The following is a 22,388-nucleotide window of genomic DNA, read 5'->3' on the forward strand; positions in this document are numbered from 1 at the left end:
ACCTCGTTTTGGAATATACTTCAGATAATACACCCTGCAATACAATGAAGAAAACACTCTGTCCTCCAAAGCTGTCTCTGATGAAATCTCATCCTTTGGCACGACCTTCAGTGGTGAAGAAACATCCACTGACATGTCCTCATGTGGTTCAATTTGTGCAGAAATCACCTTTATTGCTCCACTGAACATCCCTAAGTTGATGGATTTCATGGCTTGAAAAATTGAGACCACAATCACTTCACATTTGTGTAGAGACCCTGAACTCTTTGCTGCATCACAGAGGAAGACGATGATGATGGCAGCATTGTAGCTGGAGGTGTTGGCCACCACAGCGTGGTATGTGTGTAGCGAGTTTAGTGATGACACATTGTTCTCATCGCAACATCACCACAATCGTAATTAGCAGGTTCTGACCACGATTAAATCATAAACAACACAACAAAAATGTATATCATCAATCCGCGTCCATGGCTAACAACAAAGTCCATGGCTAATAGCATAGTCATGCTTTACCTGGAGTCACAAGAAGCGCGGATAGAGAGAGGGTTGGATTGACAATCCATCTAAAACCCGGGTTTGGGCTCCATGCCGGAGCGGGAGCGCTACTGATCCAAAAAGCCACTGTCTTGCGCCAATTGATCAATGCTCCCGAAGCCACTGTCTTGCGCCAATCGATCAATGCTCCCGAAGCCACACCAAAAACCTGTAGCGAGACTGCTCTGCCCTTTGTAGATTGGCCTCCTGGCCATGCAAAAACAATCCCGTGTCGTCAGCAAACTCAGGATCGAGCAGGTCCTCACCCCGGACTAGGAGCTGGAGTCCTCTCAAACCAACCTCCTATGCTGTCAGATACATGCTCATAGCCTTTGCAAAGAAGAGAAAAAGGAACGGGGCGAGAGGGCATCCCTGACAGACTGATCTGGTCAACTCAAAACTCGCCCGCCGTCCTCCTGCCATCAACACCTGGCTACGAGCTGTGGAATATAGAGCCGCCACTCCTCGAATCCAGTCTGGCTCAAAACCCAGGCGAAGCATAGTGCCCTCTAGGAAACCCCAATCGACTCTATCGTATGCCTTCTCAAAATCGAGAAGCATCACGACCAAGTCCTCACCGAGAAATCTAGCTCGGGCCGTCGCCTCCCAGAAGGTGAAAATGTTGTCAAGGATACTACGCTCCTTGACGAATCCTGTCTGGGTAGCATGAATCAACTCCCCAAGGAAGGGCTGGATCCTCAAACTCCAGGTCTTTGCTAGGACCTTGTAGACAGTATTGAGGATCGTAATAGGCCTTCAATGCCGAATATCATCTGACACTCCCTCCCCCTTGGGGATAAGAAAGATCAAGCCCTCTGAAAAGCTCTGTGGCATCACCCCAGTGTCCAAAACATACTGAAAGCCCCTGCGGAGGCCTGGCCCCAAAAGGTCCCAATAGCGCATAAAAAAGGCAGGCGTCAATCCGTCCTCCCCAGGGCAACTATGACGCGGAAGGACCCTCAAAGCCTCAACAAGCTCATCCTCTGAAAGGGGCTCACCCAAAACTGTGCGCATACGATCTGTGACCCTCCTCTGCACATGGGCCCACACAGTCTGTCTGCAAGCATCACGTGCCTCCGTGGTGGCTGGCTCCGCTGAAAGCAGATCTCTATAGAACTCAGTGGCAATGGCTCTAATCTCCCCGGGTTCAGTGGCTAACGATCCGTCCTGCCTCCTGAGCTGGCGTACTCGTGCTCGAGCATGGTGGGGTTCGGTGATCTCAAAAAACTCCCCAGTCACTCTATCACCAAGCTGCGTCCATTGAGAGGCCTGGCGATGATAGTAGAACTCATGTCTCTGCTCCTCTGCCTCTCTAACCTCCTGGCGTGCCTGGCTCAGCTGGGACGCCACCCATTCACATGTAGGCAGCTGCTCCTACGTCTCAAGCGACGCTCCCGCTCTCGCGTCTCTCCCAGCCGTGTCAAGGTTGTAGCGTGCAAAAAAGAGCTGAGCTCGGTGAGTCCCTGGGCACACTGGCCTGCTGCATCCAGGTCGAAGCTCTGGCTATCATGCCATATCCTCTCAATGTCCTCAGAGAGACTGGGATCTGTAAGTATCCTCTCTGGGATCCTCAACTGCAAGCTGGTCTCCAGTGTCCTCTCCTCAAGTGTCAAAATAACTGGCGCATGGTCTGAAAAAGAGGTGCCAGCGAGAATGCCAACGGAGCCACCACGCTCCTTGAACCTGTCGCCCACATAGAAGCGATCAATCCATGATAGATTAGTCCCTCCTTGCCAATGATCCGACCGAGAAAAACTAAGACTGTGCTGAGAGCGGATGAAAGCCTCATGCCGCCATGCATCAGTGATCCGCAGTGTCATACAAAATCGCTCCCAAGCTGCAAGCTCTGTGCCGTGCACTGTAACATGACTTCCTCCCACCCTATCGGCTGGGTCCTCAAGCATGTTGAAGTCTCCCCCGACACACCAATGTGCGGCCTCCATGGTTAGTTAGTACGAAAGGTACGATACGGTACGGTACGATAAAATACGGTACTAATTGGTACCTTAAAATTTTTTGAGGTACGGTACGATATTAGTACGTTTTTTAAAAAAATACTTCCTAAACTTAAAAATTGTAGACAAGAAGTTACAAAATAGTAGAACCATGAACATAATGTCATCATGCCATTAGAGTACAAAATTGCTACAAAAGGATAGGCCAAAAACTCATGGCATGGGCAACCGCCAACATGCGTACATACATGATACTACATACTACAATACATCATCGATGGGCTAGAAGGAGATAGATGCCCAATGCCTAGAGAGCTATAACATATCAAAAGTCTACATCATCACCAACATCTGCATGATCATCAACATGATCACTACTAGAGTGTCCATCAAGAGAGTTCTCTGAAGAGGACTCTTCGAAGGTGGACGAGACACTCTGGGGATCATTCTCGCTAAGTAGGTTGCCATCATCATCAAACAAGGGCTCTCTAGGCAGTGGGGTATCATCATGAGGGGGCAATGGAATATCATCATGAAGGCGGGGATTGGAGCTCGAGGATCCCCGCCTCACATATGTGAGGAGGCCACCCTTTGCCGATGTCGAAGGCGGAGGCCTATGAACTCCAACTGCTCGGCCCCGTCCATGCTGACTCCTGGTGCTGCGAGTATCTGCTGCCACAAGCTCACTATAGAGCTCCATGAAGATTGCCTCCTCCTCCTCATCAGGTTGTTGATTGACACTTGCAAAGTTTTCACTCGTCAAGGTGAAAGTGTCAACATTGACCTACACATTAAGGCACAAAAGTTAGAGTCTGTACAGTGTACACAAAACTTAAAAGTTATGAGTCATGACAAGTTAGAGTCTAGACTTGTCACTTACTTGCTTGGGACTACCCATACTAAGAATGCCCTGCATCATGCGCAAGTTAGTGCGGCAGTAGACCAACCGCTCCAACTGTCGTGTGCTCAGTCGATTGCGTATCCTCGTGTGTATGAGAGAATAGGAACTCCAGTTCCTCTCACATGCACCCGAAGAACAATCCTGGGCTAGGACCCTTAAGGCTATGGGTTGGAGATGCTCTAGTCCATACCCAAAATTGTCCCACCAAAAAAAGGGCTTCACAAGTGACTCCCTCCTCCAGCAAGTGGGAGACGAAAAGGAGGTTTGACCTCTCTGATCAACATAGCAGCCCAACTCCTCTAGAAAGGCATTGTGCTTATCAACTGGCACAGCTCGAAGCATATATGCATCACGATCTTGTCGAAGCTCCCTATCGGTGCAAACTACTGGAGACTTGTAGGCTGGATGTACCAATGCTGCAAACCCGTGGATTGGTTTGTGCATCCACCTCCATCTCTTCTGTGCAATCTCCATGATTTGTGCTCGCTCCTCAGATGTAATGTCTGTGCAAGCCTCCAACTCCACAAGGGCAGCTCTAAAGAAGTGGACAAGAAGGCCCATGGTGGACCCCTCGCAATCTGTCATCCGCAAGAGCCTATAGAATGGAGTCATAGCAATGACAATTGCTCGGACTCTAGCCCAAAATCTCTCCTCTAGGCAAAAGCGTTGCATGGCTTTGGCCTCTTCAGTGACGTGCTCATCCCATCGTTCCACATGGTGGAAACAACTGTCTGGCGAAGGGCGGGCCTCACATCGTATAGACGCTCCAAAACCAGCCACATGTAGGCAAAGCGGGTGGCCGATGGCTTCTTCAAGTCAAGCTTGCTATGCTCACGAAACATAGCAAGCACCTTCACCTTTAGCATGAAGAAGTTGACAATAGATGTAGCTTGTTGCACAATCCTCTTCACCCAGCCGAGCTTCGCCACATCCTCCATGAGTAAGTCAATGCAATGACTCGCACATGGAGTCCACACAATGGTGGGGAATTCCTCCTCAAGCAAGCGGCCCATGCGTCGACAATTTGATGCATTGTCGGTGATGACTTGCACCACGTTTTGAGCCCCAACCTACATGGTAGATAAATCATATGAGTTGAGGGCTTTGCACAAATGACAAAATCAGCCACACTTAAGTAAAATAATGATTACCTCTATGATCGCTTGCCTAATATGGCGGTAGATGAAACTCCCGGTTGTCTTTCTCCCCCTTCTCCCGGTGTCAACCGCACGCAAGAAGTATGTGCCAAGCGGGCAAGACACAAGGATGTTGATAATGCCACGCTTCCTTTGATCACTCCATCCATCTGTGAGAATAGAACATCCATACTTCGTCCATGCAGCTCGAATCGGGTCAAGGGCTCGATCAATTCTCTCCTTCTCTTCATCAATCTTCCTTGTGCTCATAGCCGTGTAAGAGACCCCCGTCCACCCCTCACATGGGCCCACATTTGCAATCGCCGTCACCATCTTCTTCCATTGCTCCTTTTGGAGTACATTGAAGGCAAGATTGCATTCAATAATGGTGCGAGCAATCTCTATCTCCGCAAGGCGTTGCCGCTCCTCAAGGAATGCAACCGAACCTCTCACACTACCCGTGACTTGGTGGAGAGAGGGTTGCACCCCTTCACGCTCCACCACCCTTTGCCTTTTGCCCGGTGCGGAGGCGGACCGTGCATCCGTGGAAGTGGCAGTGGAGGATACACCAATGAAAGAGCCGGTGGCCGCTTCATCATGTGCCGATGGTGGTGCTGGTGCCCGTGTTGATGATGCTCCTCTACTTGAATTTGAGCCGCGGCTCATCTTCCACGAAATGTCATCGGCAATGCTTTGCGGAATCTCCTTGCATGGGGCAACTTGTCCCCCAATCTTCGAAAGGTGTTGGAGAAGCCTTGTTGTTCCACTAGTGTATGACTTGCCGCAATATCAGCATGTCCAATGATGGGAGTTGGACTTCTTGGTGTCCTTCTCCACATTGAGGCAATGCAAATCAAAAGCCTCATGCTTCTCCCGAGGCATGATGGATAAGAGAAGGGCTGAAGCGTGGAGTAGAGGAGAGAGCGTAGAGAAGATGAAGTATGGGAAGAGCTTGGAGGAAGAGAACTTGGAGTAGAGGCTCAAGTGGGATGGAAGGAGCTTGGAGGAGGGTGGAGGAGGGTGGTGGAGAGGCTTGGAGTAGGGCTTGGTGCTTGAGGCTTGCTTGGAGTAGATGGAGGAGAGGCTTGGGCCTTGAGGCTTTTATAGAAGGACTCAAGAGAGATGAAGGCAAACAACCAAAAAAAACGGGCAGAAAACGGCTAGAAAAACGGGCAGAAAACGGCTACTTCCAACGGACAGAAACGGCCACTTCCAACGGGCAGAAACAGGCGATTTTCGTACCTAATCGTACGGATACGTACGGTACCGTACGTTACGATTCATACGTACGAATCTGTCCGTACGACGTACGGAACTAAGCCTGGCGGCCTCGGGCAATGCATCTGTAACAAGGGTCCAGAACTCTACTCTGGCACTAGCATGGTTGGGCGCATAGACATTGAGCACACCAAAGTGCTCATCGTGCATCGTCAGAATAACATACTGTGCTCTACCAGGCACAATGACCCCGCGATCCACAATGGCCTGTCGCCATACATCCGCAATGACCATACATACTCCTCCCTGCCCACCCAAGGGGCCAAAACATACAGACCAAAATGTGTCCCATCTACTAGGCATCACCGAACCATATCTCCGAATCCTTCTCTATTTCAAATGGTGCTCTTGCATCATCAGAATATCAATACTGCCCCCAACCAAGCATCTCTGAAGCTCTTGCCTCAAGCAACCACGATAACGTACATAGTGTGCGCCGCCCAGGCCCTGTTCATTCCATGAGATGATCCTCATGGATGACCTGCTGAGGTGGAGGCTGTCTCAGCCATACGGCGGGCCTTCGCAAGCGGCTTGGATGGAGAGTAGTCCCCATCCGAGCGGCTACGAATCTGCCCACCTGGTGTGCTGCAAGAGTCTCGGACCAGGCGCGAGTGGCTGTGTCCCATGGCGACTGCCTCCCGCTCAGAGAGAGAAACCTCATGTATGCATACATAGCCAGGGTCCAGTGTTAGGTCTACCACTATGCGAACCACCAAATGTCGAATCCCGGAGGCATCCACACTCCCGGTATCAAAGAAATGTGCCAACTCCCAAAGTCGGTCTATCACGTCTGTCATCTCGAGATCGCTCACATGGTGAGAAAACTCAACTGCATGAGTCTTCAAAATACTAAGAGCGAGATCCGGAGTCCACTCCCGGTCGCTAGTGCCGCAGAGAGGGAAGGAGAAGGCCACCGCTGAATTAAGTGCCTCCTCCCCTCGGGCCGGAGGTATCACCACATGAACTCTGATGGGTGCTGGCTCATGGGGGCCCTCCGCTCCAAAAAGGCGTGTGAAGGAGTAGTCGAAAGCCTCTGAGCGCTGTCTAGTGTCGAGATTACTCAGCCGACTGCGGATAGAGGATATCCGTGAAGCACGAATCGGGATGGTAGGTCTCCTCTACGGTGCTCGAGCAAGGTCGGTGCTCAGTGCCGGCCGGACTGCATATGAGGGCCAGGGTACTGCCAGTGCCTCTCGGGGAGCTGAGGCGAGTGGAGGGGGAGGAGGGGGGGGGAGAAGGGGGTGGGGAAGGAGTCACTGAAAAAGCGGGAGCGGGAACGAGAGGAGGCGAAGGTGGAAGCGAGGCGGGAGGGGGGGACGGGGGAGGGGGGGTAGGGGCGAAGAGGGGGGTGCTGGCATCTCCTGATCCTCAGTTTGCGCTGGGGTATCCTCCTGGAGGGGAGCAAAGCTGTTCCTCACTGGAACCCAGTGATGCTGAGGCTGTGACTGCTGCTGCGTCGGTCTCTTGGCATGCTGCTGTGGCTATCTCCCTCTACGGTGCCCCTATCCAGGCTGCCAATCCGATGTCTCTGTGGGCTGAGCAGGTGTCCCGGAGGCTGCCTGCCGAGCCGCATCTGTGGGCGGGCCATCGGGGGTCTGCTGCTGCGGTGAAGGTCGGGGTCTCTTGCGAGGGCAGGCCTTGGCCAGGTGGCCGACCTGCCTGCATATAAAACATTGGTTCGGGAGCCCTGAAAACTCCACTCTCTGATCGATCCATCCCCCCCTATCCTAGGTAACTAAATGACCTTTGGAAGGGAGGAGATGTCAGGAACCAAAACTCTGACTGAAGGCAGGCCAGCTGCTCTAGCCACCACTGAAGCTGCTGTGGGGCCAGTCTCAAGCACCGAGCCCACCAATGATCCTATCCTAGAAAGGAGCGGCAGGTACTCGCGGCGGAGTCCAGGAAAGCAAACTGTGACATGGAATGGGCGCTCTCCCTTCTCGGCCGCTGCTGGGTCGAAACCATGCTGCCAAGGTTTGAAGAAGGCCCGAGCGCCCCTGATGTCAAGGGGACTCATGGCTAGGACCTGGGCCATGCTCTGGGCTGTCTCGAACTCAATCTGGTAGTGTCCACTGCCCAGTAACTGAACGTCTAGGATCTTGCCCACATCTGCAAGAAGGTGGGCCTGGAGAAAATCCCGGATCTCCCCTCTGCTGGGGCGAGTGCCAACTATACGGCAGATGGTGGAATGTGCCGTTAGGTGTTCCACCTCTGCAGCGAGGCTCGCTTCCTCTTCTGGCGAAAGAGAAAGCCTGGTGGGGGTATCCTCAGGGGTGGGCGAGGGGGCTGCGGAAGAGTCCCTCTGAGGTGGGGCGGGAGGAACCTATATCAGAGTCTGAAGTTGAGTCGAGGGCGAAGCGAAAAACGGAGGGTCCTGCAAGAATCGAGCTGCACAGAAAAGGCGGAGCGGGAAGGGGAAGAGGGGGAAGGGCGGAAGACGGGGGGAAGGGGCGGAAGACGGGGGGGGCGGAGAAAGAAAAATATAAATAAATATAAAAAAAAGGTGAAAAAAAGGGGGGGCACCGGGGAACGAAAAGGGGGGGGGCACCGGGGAACGAATAGGGGGGATGGGGAAAGCGGGGAAGGGGGGGAGGGCGGGGGCGGGACGCGGAGGAAGGGGGGGGAGCGGGGGGCACGAAGGAGACGGGAAGGCGGGTAGGGGGCGACGGGCCCAAAAAAGGGAGGGTGGGAGGCGCGAGAAGCACAGGGGGGGTAGAGGGGGGGGGTGCGAGCAGGCGGGGAGAGGCAGTCACGAGGGCGGGGAGGGGGGGTGCGAGCAGGGGGGGGGGGGGTGCGAGCAGGCGGGGAGAGGCAGTCACGAGGGCGGGGAGGGGGGGTGCGAGTAGGGGGGGGGGGGGGGGGGGGGGGGGGGGGGGGGGGCTTCAGCGAGCCGTTGTGAGGTAAACTTCTAGGCCCATATTTGGCAGTCCCCACTCTCAGCTGGTGGGACGAGGTGCGGATCTGGCCGATCGCACATCTCACCCCAAAGGATAGGTGTATGTCCATGTAGCATGGACGGATGATGAACCCATCCTCTGTCAGGCATAGGAGGTGATCTCTGTAGAAGGCCATCTTTGTCCCCAGTGGACGACTAGGTGAACTCCATGTCCTCTGAGTATCCAGTCTGACAATGTCCTTCCCGATAACCTTGTTCCGCTCTGTGCGGCTGAGAGCAAATGACGGGGCCTCTATGTTGCACTGGAAGGGGGGGAGTGCCTCCATTTGCATACCGTGCATGCCAAACCAAGTGCCTACCTGTGCATACCAGCACTCTGAATCTCCCTCAAGTGTCAACTGTCTCGAGGACTCCAGGGCTAGCCGGGGGTATCTATCAAGTGGAAGCTTCCATAGCCTATGCCAGTATGTCACTGTCTGGAATAGAGCCTCTGCCACTATCGGTGCAGCCCCCATCTCTGCCCGCACAATCTCATGTGGCACTGATGGTTTACTCCTAATCATGCGTGAGATCATTGCCACTAGGGGCCTCTCCATCGGCTTCCACCCATCATATACCTCCTCTGTATCTGTCTCTGCGAGCTCTCTCCTTTGCTAGACATACTAAGCGTCTACTAAAGACCCAATGGGCCTATGAGACCAAAGTGATACAATGATGTCCATGGCATATCTGATCATGGAATGTAAAATAAAACAGAAAGAAAACATAAATATAGCTATCTCACTGGGGTGATACAAAACTGTCCATGGAGAAAGAAAGAAAGAAAGAAAGAGAGAGAAATGAAATGATATATTAACGTCTCTAAGAGGCCATAGTGGCCTATGAGACCAAAACTGAGAGTACATCTGAAGTTGGTGTCTCATCAAAGAGAACAACTAAATGAGACACAAAAGGAACAAAACTGTAAGACTTCGAGATGATTTTGAGTAGAAAATACTGAAAAATGTATATCAGGTAGATCCATGTATGCTGATAAGTTGAAGTGTTGCCCTCTCCTTAGATCAAGTATCTGCGCCATGTGGCTGTCTAGAATGGAGAGGTCGTAGAAGCGAGGTAGGCGCCTCCAATGCCGAGCAATAATGCCTCTGATCTGGCAATGGTGAGGATGCCGTGGTCGGGATCTTGGTGGGCATGGCCGACGAGCACGACATAAGATAACTGCTCTATCAGTGGTGACTCCCTGGGAGTGTGGTTGGTGCCCTGATGGCCCAATGGAGGAGGTATGAGGAGGTGTGTGGGATGGGTTGCTGGTGTTGGTGCCGAAGAAATATGTCAGGGTCCTCTGTCTAGGTACATCATGGCTCAGTCTCCTGTCTGCCAAGAGGGTCTCTCTGTGTCTCTTGAGCTCAAGTAGAAACAATCCCAGGCATCTCTGATCCTCAAACTCCATGACCCTCCGTAACGGCCTCTCGGAAGAGGCAGTGATATCTCCCTCGAATCTCATAATAGACTGTACATCGGCAAATGTAGTATTCCTCTGTCTTTACCTCCGGGTAGCATAGCTAACAAATGCGGTCATCCACGATCTGATGCACATATCGCCCTGTCTCAATCCGCAGCTGGTGTGATGAGGTCCGGATTTGTCCAATGGCACAACGTATCCCATGTGATAGGTGTACATCCATGTACGCCGGGCGGGTGATAAAATCATCCGGTGAGAGGTGTAGAAAATGGCTCTTGTAATGAGCCATTTTCGTGCCCAAGGGCTCAAGGGGGCTAGTCCATGTCATCTCTGTGTCCACTTTGATGATATCCATCCTGATCACACGGTTTTGCTCTAAGCGGGTGAGATCCAAAAATGGACAATCGAGACTGTACTGAAAGGGTGGTAGTGCCTCTATCCGCAAACCATGTAGGTCAAACCGAACCATGATCTCATCTGAGCATACCAACAATGAGTATCTCCATCCTCTGCCAACTGTATGGACGAGGTCATGGATAGAGAGATGCATGTGTAACATGCAGCGGAAGTATTCGTAATTAAGGATCTTGTCACACAGGTCTCACACCGCCTTCTTTATCCCGAGTGTCACGAGTTTAGCAATCCGCTTTTATCACTTCAAACTTTAAGAGATTTAGGGGGGGAGAGAGATCTGTACACCATATGGGGTCCGGAATTACCCACTGAAGGGCCCCCTATCCCATTATCGGAATAGTATTTGTTTTTATTACTTTGAAGAGAATGACTTTGGACTGACGATAAGCCAAATGCAAGATCTCAAAGGACCAAGAGTCGGGCTGAACTGTACACGGTTGTAGAAGCACCAATGATGACCGATCTCAAGCCTATGCACTCTTCCCAATGGAATATAGGAAGGCTGCAAACTGAGGCTGAGATATGGGCTGTTTGGGATTGGTTCTAGGCTGTGAATGAATGCTGAAAATGAATGAATGCATGCGGGTTACCTTCTCCGAAGTGCTGTATCAAAACGATGATGATACGGATGCTGAAAACTGGTTGCAAGCAGAGAACTCAAGGTTCCCTGGAGGCTGAATGCTGTGGACTGCCACATTTTACTGTTGGAGGCTGATTGCTCATGTGTTGATGCTCCTAGGGGCTGTAGGATGAGACGCTGGCTCCAAAACACTGATGAGAGGAGTGCTCTATGGCTGTAGACTGAAAACGCTGAAGCGCTTACTGCTGAACGCTTAGATAGATGAGGTATGCTTGCTAAGGAAGGCTATTTATATGCACAAGGGGCTGGTTGGTTGGCTGTAGGGGTGGCTGACTGGATCCCTAAAGCTACACGACTGGATATGATGAGATAAATGGTTAATGATGGTATTTAAATGCTGAAAAATGATAAATAAATACTATAAAATATAGAAAAATTTCCAGATAAAGATCTGATGCTTTTGCAATGGTCTAGATGGCCTACATGCATATGGGATGAATGCTATGCAAAAATGCACACATGTCCTAATGCAAACTCTACGGCTTCTATGACATCTATATGCATGAATGATTCTCTCCAAGTGGGTTAAGGGACTTCGACTGACTGACTACTAAGGCTAAGGAATGACCTGCGTAGCTCATGCCTGACATATCCTGGACTGAGGATTACAATAGGGTCACGGCGGACGACAAATATCATCCTAAAGGGTTCTAATACTGTACAATGTGGCACCGATGATGATGAGCCATCTTGTCACCATGCGCTACAGTGCCAAGTGCATATGACAATATGGCTTTATTACATATATATTTATGCGTTAAGCTTTATGCATAAGGTTAGGCGCTAAGTCGTGTAACAGTTGGTGCAGCAAAGGCATTGTAGTATTGCACAACAAGAAGCACAGGCAGTGGAGCTAAACTGTGCAGGAGACACATCGAAAGTAGTGCAACATAAAGCATTGGCGGCAGCATCAGCAGAGGCAATAGCATGTGGCATCTGGGCGCTGCACAGGTGGCGTTAGGCAGCACTGTTGTGGCTTTGGGCGCTGCATAGGTGGCATTAGGCGGCACAACTAGTTGAAGTCGGTTGAACTTAGCGTTGTTGTGGTGACAGCAAAGGGTGGCACAACCAGAGGCTTAGGGCTCTGCACAAGTGGTGGTGACGGGAAGCTAGGGCAAGAGATATCATTGCATACGTGGCTCCAACACTCAAGGGATCTACTTTGCAACAAACACTCGAGTAACATCAAAGCAAGTCATCAGGGATACAGTGTAGTTCTACATTCTTGTTATAGGTCTACATACTTGCAGGCACACAGCACGGTCTTGGGATACGTGCTGCAGTAGTTGTGTTTGCAGTTGTGCAATGTGATTTTTGCATTGTTGATCAACGATGGCTCATGCATAGGATGTATTTGGGGTGCTCACCAAGGAGGACAAGTTGGATGGAACCAACTTCTCATTGTGGAGTTTTATGATTTGGAATGTGTTTGATCTCTTCTCTTGAGGTACATGTGTATATGCCAAACAACCAAACACACGCAAATAGTCCACTCTTGGCTTTTTATTGTACCAAGCTTCATATGGTGCAATTGTGTTCAAGGGTTTTGTAGGGCACCTGGCACCTGTTAAGCACGCGTTGCACATAAGATTGCCTCAAGCTAAAATTTGTGTGGCAAACCTTGACCTTTGACCATGCATCTAGCTGTTTCCATCAAAGATCTATTCTTGCATTTGGCCACACCATTTTTTGAGGTGTGTATGGGACCGTACAGTGATGCTTAATCCCCTTTTTATGCAAGAAATCCTTGAATACATTTGACATGTATTCACCTCCTCTATCTGTGCAAAGCATAGGACCACAAACATCACTATGAATGAGCTGTAATTTGCCATTAGATCTCAATGAACCATCTCTTGGGTATGGCTTCCTATGCATTTTGCCGAGAATGCAACCTTCACAAACATGATCATCTCGGATCTCTATATGAGGCATGCATTCCACCATTTTATGTTTTTGCAAAGCATCAAACTCGTGAAACTTACATGCCCAAATCTCACATACCATAATTCAGCTGCCTTCAATGCATTTGCATCTGATGCAACTAAACATACATGATGTGTTTGTTTGTCATAGGTATCCAACCTATACAAACCATTGCAAAGTGAATCTGTGGGGACAATCTGGAGCTCTTTCTTAGGATCCTTGATGAGACACTTCTCACTCACAAACTCCACATGCATACCCTGCTTGGCAATAGAAGATACTGACACTAAGCTCTTCTTTATGCCTGGCACATATAATACATCATTCATACAACTTTGATTCCCATTGGCCAATATCAAAGGCACCTTGCCTATACCTTTAACAAGGTATGTTGAGTGATCTCCACAAGATACACTCCGATGACATGAAATAGATCGCATAGAGCTGAAAACATCACTCCTAGATGTTATGTGACAAGTAGCACCACTGTCTATGTACCAAATAGGAGAACTCTTCTCAAAAGCACTGAGAGATACATCACTGGATACATAAGCATCACTATTGACCTCTTCCATGGTCAAAAACACCCAATCATCATCCACAAGATTGGCAGAATTTTCTAGCTTACCCTCAAATGCATCAGCAACATTACCAAACTCTTTGCCAATATCCTTCTTCTTGTCCTTTTCTTGAGCTGTCCTTTCATGACACTCATTGATTTAGTGTCTAGGCTTGTGGCAAAAGTGGCATTTACCCTTCTTTTTCTTAGAAGCATCACCCTTGGAAGATGATTTCTTGGGGTCGGCCTTGGACTTCCCTTTGTCTTTCACTACAAAAGTATGTTCACCACCATGAGTATGGTTGACCCTTGTTTGCTCCTCTTGTAAGAGCAAGCCCACAAACTCATCAAAACACACTAGATCTCTACCACCTCTCATTGAGAGATTAAGAGATGTATGAAAACCAAGATAAGAAGGTGGCAAAGAATTCACAGTATTAGTAACAACTGACTATCTAGTATGACTTCATCAACGTTTAGTAGTTGTTCCCCCAAATCCTTGACCTTAGTGAGATGCTCTATCATTGAATTTCCCTCATGCATCTCAAGCTCTCTCTTGAGATAAGCAACGCGTGCTTCATTCCTAGTTTGATACATGTTATCCAAAATGCCCCATGCATGTTTAGCATATCTACATAACCGTATGTGTGGTATGAAAGGTCTCTTGACAGACAATGATATCAAGGATCACCTGTGCATCACGAGAATCTCCTTTGTTCCTGCATAGATGGGATTCTCGTGATGCACAGGTGATCCTTGATATCATTGTCTGTCAAGAGACCTTTCATACCACACATACGGTTATGTAGATATGCTAAACATGCATGGGGCATTTTGGATAACATGTATCAAACTAGGAATGAAGCACGCGTTGCTTATCTCAAGAGAGAGCTTGAGATGCATGAGGGAAATTCAATGATAGAGCATCTCACTAAGGTCAAGGATTTGGGGGAACAACTACTAAACGTTGATGAAGTCATACTAGATAGTCAGTTGTTACTAATACTGTGAATTCTTTGCCACCTTCTTATCTTGGTTTTCATACATCTCTTAATCTCTCAATGAGAGGTGGTAGAGATCTAGTGTGTTTTGATGAGTTTGTGGGCTTGCTCTTACAAGAGGAGCAAACAAGGGTCAACCATACTCATGGTGGTGAACATACTTTTGTAGTGAAAGACAAAGGGAAGTCCAAGGCCGACCCCAAGAAATCATCTTCCAAGGGTGATGCTTCTAAGAAAAAGAAGGGTAAATGCCACTTTTGCCACAAGCCTAGACACTAAATCAATGAGTGTCATGAAAGGACAGCTCAAGAAAAGGACAAGAAGAAGGATACTGGCAAAGAGTTTGGTAATGTTGCTGATGCATTTGAGGGTAAGCTAGAAAATTCTGCCAATCTTGTGGATGATGATTGGGTGTTTTTGACCATGGAAGAGGTCAATAGTGATGCTTATGTATCCAGTGATGTATCTCTCAGTGCTTTTGAGAAGAGTTCTCCTATTTGGTACATAGACAGTGGTGCTACTTGTCACATAACATCTAGGAGTGATGTTTTCAGCTCTATGCAATCTATTTCATGTCATCGGAGTGTATCTTGTGGAGATCACTCAACATACCTTGTTAAAGGTATAGGCAAGGTGCCTTTGATATTGGCCAATGGGAATCAAAGTTGTATGAATGATGTATTATATGTGCCAGGCATAAAGAAGAGCTTAGTGTCAGTATCTTCTATTGCCAAGCAGGGTATGCATGTGGAGTTTGTGAGTGAGAAGTGTCTCATCAAGGATCCTAAGAAAGAGCTCCAGATTGTCCCCACAGATTCACTTTGCAATGGTTTGTATAGGTTGGATACCTATGACAAACAAACACATCATGTATGTTTAGTTGCATCAGATGCAAATGCATTGAAGGCAGCTGAATTATGGTATGTGAGATTTGGGCATGTAAGTTTCACGAGTTTGATGCTTTGCAAAAACATAAAATGGTGGAATGCATGCCTCATATAGAGATCCGAGATGATCATGTTTGTGAAGGTTGCATTCTCGGCAAAATGCATAGGAAGCCATACCCAAGAGATGGTTCATTGAGATCTAATGGCAAATTACAGCTCATTCATAGTGATGTTTGTGGTCCTATGCTTTGCACAGATAGAGGAGGTGAATACATGTCAAATGTATTCAAGGATTTCTTGCATAAAAAGGGGATTAAGCATCACTGTACGGTCCCATACACACCTCAAAAAATGGTGTGGCCAAATGCAAGAATAGATCTTTGATGGAAACAGCTAGATGCATGGTCAAAGGTCAAGGTTTGCCACACAAATTTTAGCTTGAGGCAATCTTATGTGCAACGCGTGCTTAACAGGTGCCAGGTGCCCTACAAAACCCTTGAACACAATTGCACCATATGAAGCTTGGTACAATAAAAAGCCAAGAGTGGACTATTTGCGTGTGTTTGGTTGTTTGGCATATACACATGTACCTCAAGAGAAGAGATCAAAGCTAGATGATAAAGCTGTGAAGTGTATCTTTTTGGGCTATAGTAGTGAGAGTAAGGGATACAGGTTATATGACCTTGCTACTCACAAGGTGCTTACTAGTAGAGATGTTATCTTTGCTGAAAATTTAGGTCAGCCACTCTCTACTACACAGAAACAAAGTGTTGGAAGCCTAGAGGATATGTATCATGATCATGTCACCTATCCACATGCTGAAAATTCTGGACAGCAGAATATAGGACAGCATATGCCTCAGAATGATGTGGAACATCAGCTCATTGAGCAGCCCGAGATGCCTAGAGGTGTTGAAGAAGCTATACAAGAAGAGAGGACATACATACATAGTCACATGGGACGCGAAAATGGGGACGGGGAGTGGGGATGGAAAAGATTGAGAATGACCATTCCCTGTGTCTATAGAGTGACATGGGACGGGAATGGGAATGGAAGATGCTACCATCCCCAACATTCCCAAGTCTAAAAATGCCCATTCCCTGTGACTATGCAGCCATATAAACGGCTAACTCAGTCCCTCAGATGGCTGATACGTACCCTTGAAGATAGCAAACTTTCAGCTCCTTTGGAAAGCAAGACAAGGGTAGGAAAAAGAGGTGAACCAAGCAGGCATGAAATTTGTATGGTAATTTGTATGATTCAAAGGAGCCAGCTTCTTATGAGAAGATACTAGACAATCCATGAGGTTTGGTTTCTTGCTAGGCAATTCTTCCATATCTTGGCTTAGCAAAAAAGCAAGGTACTGTGGCTACTTTTACATGTGAAGCGAGTACAGAGCAGTCTTCACGGCCACGATTGAGAGTATATCGTTGAGGAGATTGGTTATTGACTTGCGTGCTAGCTAGCAGGGTGCTACTCCTATACTAACAAATAGTCAGATGCTATGGTTGTGACAAGGAATCTAGTTTTTCATGCATAGACCAAGCACATAGAGGTTCCTTATCATTACATACCGGAGAGGCTTCATGGTGTAGGGGATATTAGTCTTATCTATTGTCTATCACAGGACAACTCGGTAGATCTCTTCATCAAGGCACTTCCACGAGAGAAGTTCGGAGCTTTCTGCAAAGCTTTGGGCTTGATTCCATTTGGGGATTGGGCTACTCTAATACATGTATATTTCCACTACAAGGGGGTTTTGTAGGAGATATGCACATTAGTAGTGGATATATATGTAGGTGTTAGGGGTTAATAAGTGCTAGGCACACTAGAGTTTTTTGAGTCTCCTATAGCTGGTTTATAACCTTAGATTCACTTACACGTTTATAGGGACACTTGGCACTCTTTGGTTTGACCCCATTTGGGACTTCGTATTCAGAAAGTTCTTTACTCTTTTGCTAATGAATCACTCACAACTCCTATGTGAGAGTTTATCACCGCCAACCTCTATGTATGCTTGTTGACTGAGGGCTTATCTCCGTGTGTCTACAAGCTCTCCATTTTGCTCTTGTTGTCTTGCCATGCACCAACATAGCTAGCACTTCGCCTGTAGAGAAACGCTCTGTGAAGTCCAACATTGAGGAAACCAGATGAATATGATAATTTTGCTACTTGCGTATATGTATGCATCACTACTACTGGTGGTCGGTCAGTATTGTTGCTGTCGACCTGCTATCCACGACTCGCCACATCATCAGCACCACGTCAGCACTACGACATCATCATTGCCATGTGTGGCACCTGCACTGTCCGACCCTACCCAAGGCTGGGAATCACATTTTCCCCTACTTGCACTGCAGTTGCCTTAGCTACAGTGTCCATATAAAGTGTCCTTTCATAAAAGGAAAAGATCTAAGCTCATCTAAGGTGTTGGGTATTTCGGAGTTTAGTAGTGTGTCCATTGGTGTGAACATCCCCTTAGGGTGTGAATAATGTACATGGTGGAAGTATTATCATAATTTATTCATCATTGTGTTGTACAATCTCTCTCCAAAACCCTCACCCCACTTATAGCTCACGTGTTTAACATAGCACTTTCGGAGGGCTTTCCACATACCTGGTCTCTTCATACTATTGCTCCTATCCACAAGGCCAGGGGTACCGTGGATCCCAGCAACTACTGGACCATTATGATCGGCCATATCATAGCCAAGTTTATGGATCCGTTCTTGAGGCAGAGCTCAGTGCCTTGGCAGAGAGGGAGGGATTCTGAGCACCAGGCCAGGCCGGCTTCCGAGAACGTCTCTACATCAGATCATATCTTCACTCTTAGGAGCCTCATTGAGCAGGCTAAGGCGAGTGGCAGACGCCTTTATTGCTGCTTTGTGTATTTTTGCAAAGCCTTTGACACAATGCCACGTGATTGCTTGCTCCAGAGATTGCAGTTAATGGGGGTTCCATCAGATATAATTTGGGGGATCATTTTGTTATATGAGCTCGTAGTGCGGAGAGTTGGATGCCCAGGGGGCTTTTCAAAGGTGATCACTAGCACCATTGGGGTGAAACAGGGATGCCCCCTATCCCCCACACTCGTTGGTATCTATATTGATGAAATCTCAGCCTTTATTGACCAGGCAGGTGGGAGACGGTATCTTTGGCAGTCTCATTACTATACTCCTCTATGCTGATGACATAGTGTTTATCTCAGATTCTGAGGCCGTACTACGTCGTCATATGAAGGCACTACAAGATTTTTGTACACAACGGGGGCTCTCAGTTAACCTTGGGAAAACCAAGGTGATGGTCTTTCACACTTCCCGCAAAGTGATGAAGGATACAGTGATCACATACAGAGGCAGTAGAGTGGAGGTGACTAGTTCTTATGTCTACCTTGGGGTTACCTTCACTAGTATGGGGGGACGTTTCTCCATGCGGCAGGCCTCCCAGGATAGATTGACCAGAAGACATGCAGCACTAGCCCTCCTGGAGCACAAGTGCCATCAGTCTCACTTCCAAGAACCCCGGACGAAGGGGTGGCTCTTTGACACCTTGGCCACTCTAGCGATGATGTATGCAGCCCCCTTTTGGGCGCCGGGATTATCCTTGGCAGACTGGCAGCGGATTGAGTGGCCTCTGATCCTCATGCTATCATGGATGATTCGCAGCAAACCATCTGTCCCACATCATATCATTTGAGCAGAGTTTGCTCATATCATTCGAGCTGAGTTTGCTGCATCCCCAATGGTTCTAGAGGCACTCTTTCAGATAGTTGCCTATATATATACATATATATATATATATATATATATATATATATATATATATACATACATACATATACATATATATATATATATATACATACATACATATACATATATATATATATATACATACATACATATACATATATATATATATATACATACATACATATACATATATATATATATATATATACATACATATATATATATATATATATATTAGAGAGAGAAATGAAATGAAATGAAATGTTATATTAACGTCTTCAAAAGGCCATAATGACCTATGAGACCAAAAGTTACATCATGGTGGATCTGATACAATGTCTGGATAAAAAAACCCAGAAAATGAAAAATAAAGATGATACTACTGGCACCTAGAAAATGAAACTGGAACTGGAAGGTACACTATGGAGGTACCTCCATCTCACCTAGAGAGAGAGAGAGAGAGAGAGAGAGAAAGATTTTATTAACGTCTTCCAAAAGACCGAACTCGGCCTATGAGACAAATCGGTGTACCTGTATGGGGTATCCTCTGTCATCCCAACAAAATGAAAAAGTACTGAACTAAAAAGCTGAATCTGGGTGTGCAACAAGTACAATGAGTGGTGAAGGGGATGGAGCTCTACTACTAGGAGAGAAATGAAATGAAATGTTATATTAACGTCTTCAAAAGGCCATAATGACCTATGAGACCAAAAGTTACATCATGGTGGATCTGATACAATGTCTGGATAAAAAAACCCAGAAAATGAAAAATAAAGATGATACTACTGGCACCTAGAAAATGAAACTGGAACTGGAAGGTAAACAGAAACCCTTATAGAGTGTGAATATAGTGAGGGGGGGGGTACGCTATGGAGGTGAGTGGAATATAGTGAGGGGATACAAAATCATGTGGGACGGAGGGGTACACTATGGAGGTGCCTCCATCTCATAATATGTGCCGCATCGGACGCTGGCGGATCTCCTCAATATCCTCTGTGGTCAGCACCCTGACTGGGTGTCCCGCATGCCTCGCAAGAATAATCCGAATCTGCCGCTGCAACCTCCGTCTATGCTGGGATGCCCTCCTCCGTAGTCGTGGGCGTCTGGACCACCCAAGCTCAATCGCACGATCAATCAGTGTACCTCTGGTGTGGGCGGTATCCATGTCCTGCTGCTGCTGTGGTCCATCTGGCGCAGTGATGGCTGGACTAAAGAAGTCTGTAATGTGCCTCTAAGTCTGGCTCTCTGTGCGCCTAAGCAAGCTATCTCTATGTCTCCGAAGCTCAAGCAAGAACAATCCCAAACACCTCTGGTCCTGGTACCCCATGACTCTGGAAAGTGGTCCAAAACCCTCTCTAAATAAACAGTGGAAACGACCAGGTATCTCATAGTATGCAGTACAATGGCATATATAATGCAGCTCTGTCTCTGGCTCCCCATGGCATACTCGGCATATCCTGGCCTCAGCTGGTATACCTCTATATGGGCCAATCTCAATCTCAAGCTGGTGTGAGGATGTGCGAATCTGACCAATAGCACATCATACTGCATGAGACAAGTGTACATCCATGTAACTGGGTCTGATCACAAAACCATCTACTGTGAGCTGAAGAAAATGCTCTCTGTAGAAAGCCATCTTCGTGCCCAGCTCCTCAGTCGGCTGTATCCATGTCCTCCTAATGTCCAGCTGAACTAAATCCTGACGGATGAGTCTGGTAATCTCTGTCCGTGTGAGAGTGAGAGAGGGTGCCTCCAGAGAATACTGGAAGGGAGGCAATCTGTCCATGCTAAAACCATGTGCCTGGAACCAAGATGTCATCTGTCCATACCCACAAGCCGTGTCTCCCTGTAAAGCTAACTGTCGGGAGGACTCCAGGGCGAGGCGTGCATATCTGTCTCGGGGGAGATCCCACAAGCCATGTATGTAGGAGACTGATCTCGTAAGAGCCTCAATCACCAGAGGGGAAGCGGCCAGCTCTGCTCGAATAATCTCATGAGGTACCACGGCCTTGGCTCTAATAATCCTAGCAATCATAGATACCAAAGGCCTCTCCATACCTCTCCACCCGCCTACGCTGTGATGGCCCACTGAAGGTCCCCATATCTGCACTCCATAAAGCATAGCTGATGCCACTAGAGTGTCAAAAAGCCAAAGTTTCGTTCGAGGTTCTTGAAACTGAACCTGCGAGAACACATCCTCTCCAAACCACCCAGGGCTGCATGTGCTCTAGTCAATCTAGTCTCTGCTGCTCTCCTCATCGAAAACACTGGCCCACTGAACACTACCCCAAGATATGTATATGCAAGAGAGAGAGAGAGAGAGAGAGAGAGAGAGAGAACCCACATGACTCCCTCGCCTAGCCCTAGAGTCTTCACAGGCGATTGCTGTGAGAGGCACATACTCATCTTGGTATGGCTCTGTTATCATATGGTTTATGGCAGATGGGCTTCAGATTGACTAGCTCCCTCCTTACCAATATGACCAAGACTCACCATACTTGAGGCTTTCCCATGTGGACCATAACCGGGTGCTCCGATACGATTTGCTTCAGGCACACATTAAGGACACTTGGATTACGGCGGCATGGCCCTTGCTCGCCAATATGCAGTTATATCGAGATCATTTCCTTAGGCTCGGTGAGGATGGGTTCATACAAAGACTAGGCTACCTGGATATCTTTATGTCTCATTCCATGAGGATTGCCATTGGTCAGCTTCGAGTTTCATACCATACCCTAGAGATCGCGGCCCCAGTAGAGCAGCAAGGATACCCAAGGAGGACAGGATGTTTAGATTATGCAATAGAGAGGTGGAGTCCGAGGAGCATTATGTATGCCAATGCTTAGTCTACTATAAGATCAGAGGGCGGTACCATTGCCTTTTCAGAGAGAGGTTTGGTCCGATTAGCCATATCATGGATTATCTAGACTAGAGATGTCTGGGCTTGTTCTTGTTGGAGCTACAACAACACAGAGAGAGCCTCCTTAGAGCATAGACCTCACGAGCTAGTTCAGCCCAGCTCAGGATCACCAACTTCTTCCAGCCAC

General features: G+C 47.9%; 2 protein-coding genes across 4 annotated transcripts in view; one reads left to right on the forward strand and one right to left on the reverse strand.

The window, feature by feature from the left end:
* LOC147607903 (Pseudouridine synthase family protein) overlaps positions 1-22,388 on the forward strand; it is a 108,682-nt gene that overhangs the window by 81,461 nt on the left and 4,833 nt on the right. The gene's annotated exons all lie outside the window — the stretch shown is intronic.
* On the reverse strand, positions 2,481-4,107 carry LOC147607904 (uncharacterized). The gene is made up of 2 exons (XM_086789957.1): positions 3,370-4,107; positions 2,481-3,273 (listed from the first exon to the last, which is right to left on the reverse strand). The coding sequence occupies exons 1-2, from the start codon at positions 4,060-4,062 to the stop codon at positions 2,815-2,817; spliced, it is 1,152 nt and encodes a 383-aa protein (XP_086646083.1). The 5' UTR covers positions 4,063-4,107; the 3' UTR covers positions 2,481-2,814.

The sequence above is a fragment of the Cibotium barometz genome, chromosome 54 (assembly GCF_041138505.1).
Source record: "Cibotium barometz isolate CiBa-2024 chromosome 54, ASM4113850v1, whole genome shotgun sequence".
In the NCBI taxonomy this organism is placed as follows: domain Eukaryota; kingdom Viridiplantae; phylum Streptophyta; class Polypodiopsida; order Cyatheales; family Cibotiaceae; genus Cibotium; species Cibotium barometz.

Bases quoted from the DNA above. Each gene is read 5' to 3' on its own strand.
- LOC147607904 (XM_086789957.1), bottom strand. From the start codon at position 4,062: ATGCAACGCTTTTGCCTAGAGGAGAGATTTTGGGCTAGAGTCCGAGCA. The intron at 3,274-3,369 runs GTAAGTGACAAG...CTTAATGTGTAG, and splicing joins GTATGGGTAGTCCCAAGCAA to GTCAATGTTGACACTTTCAC.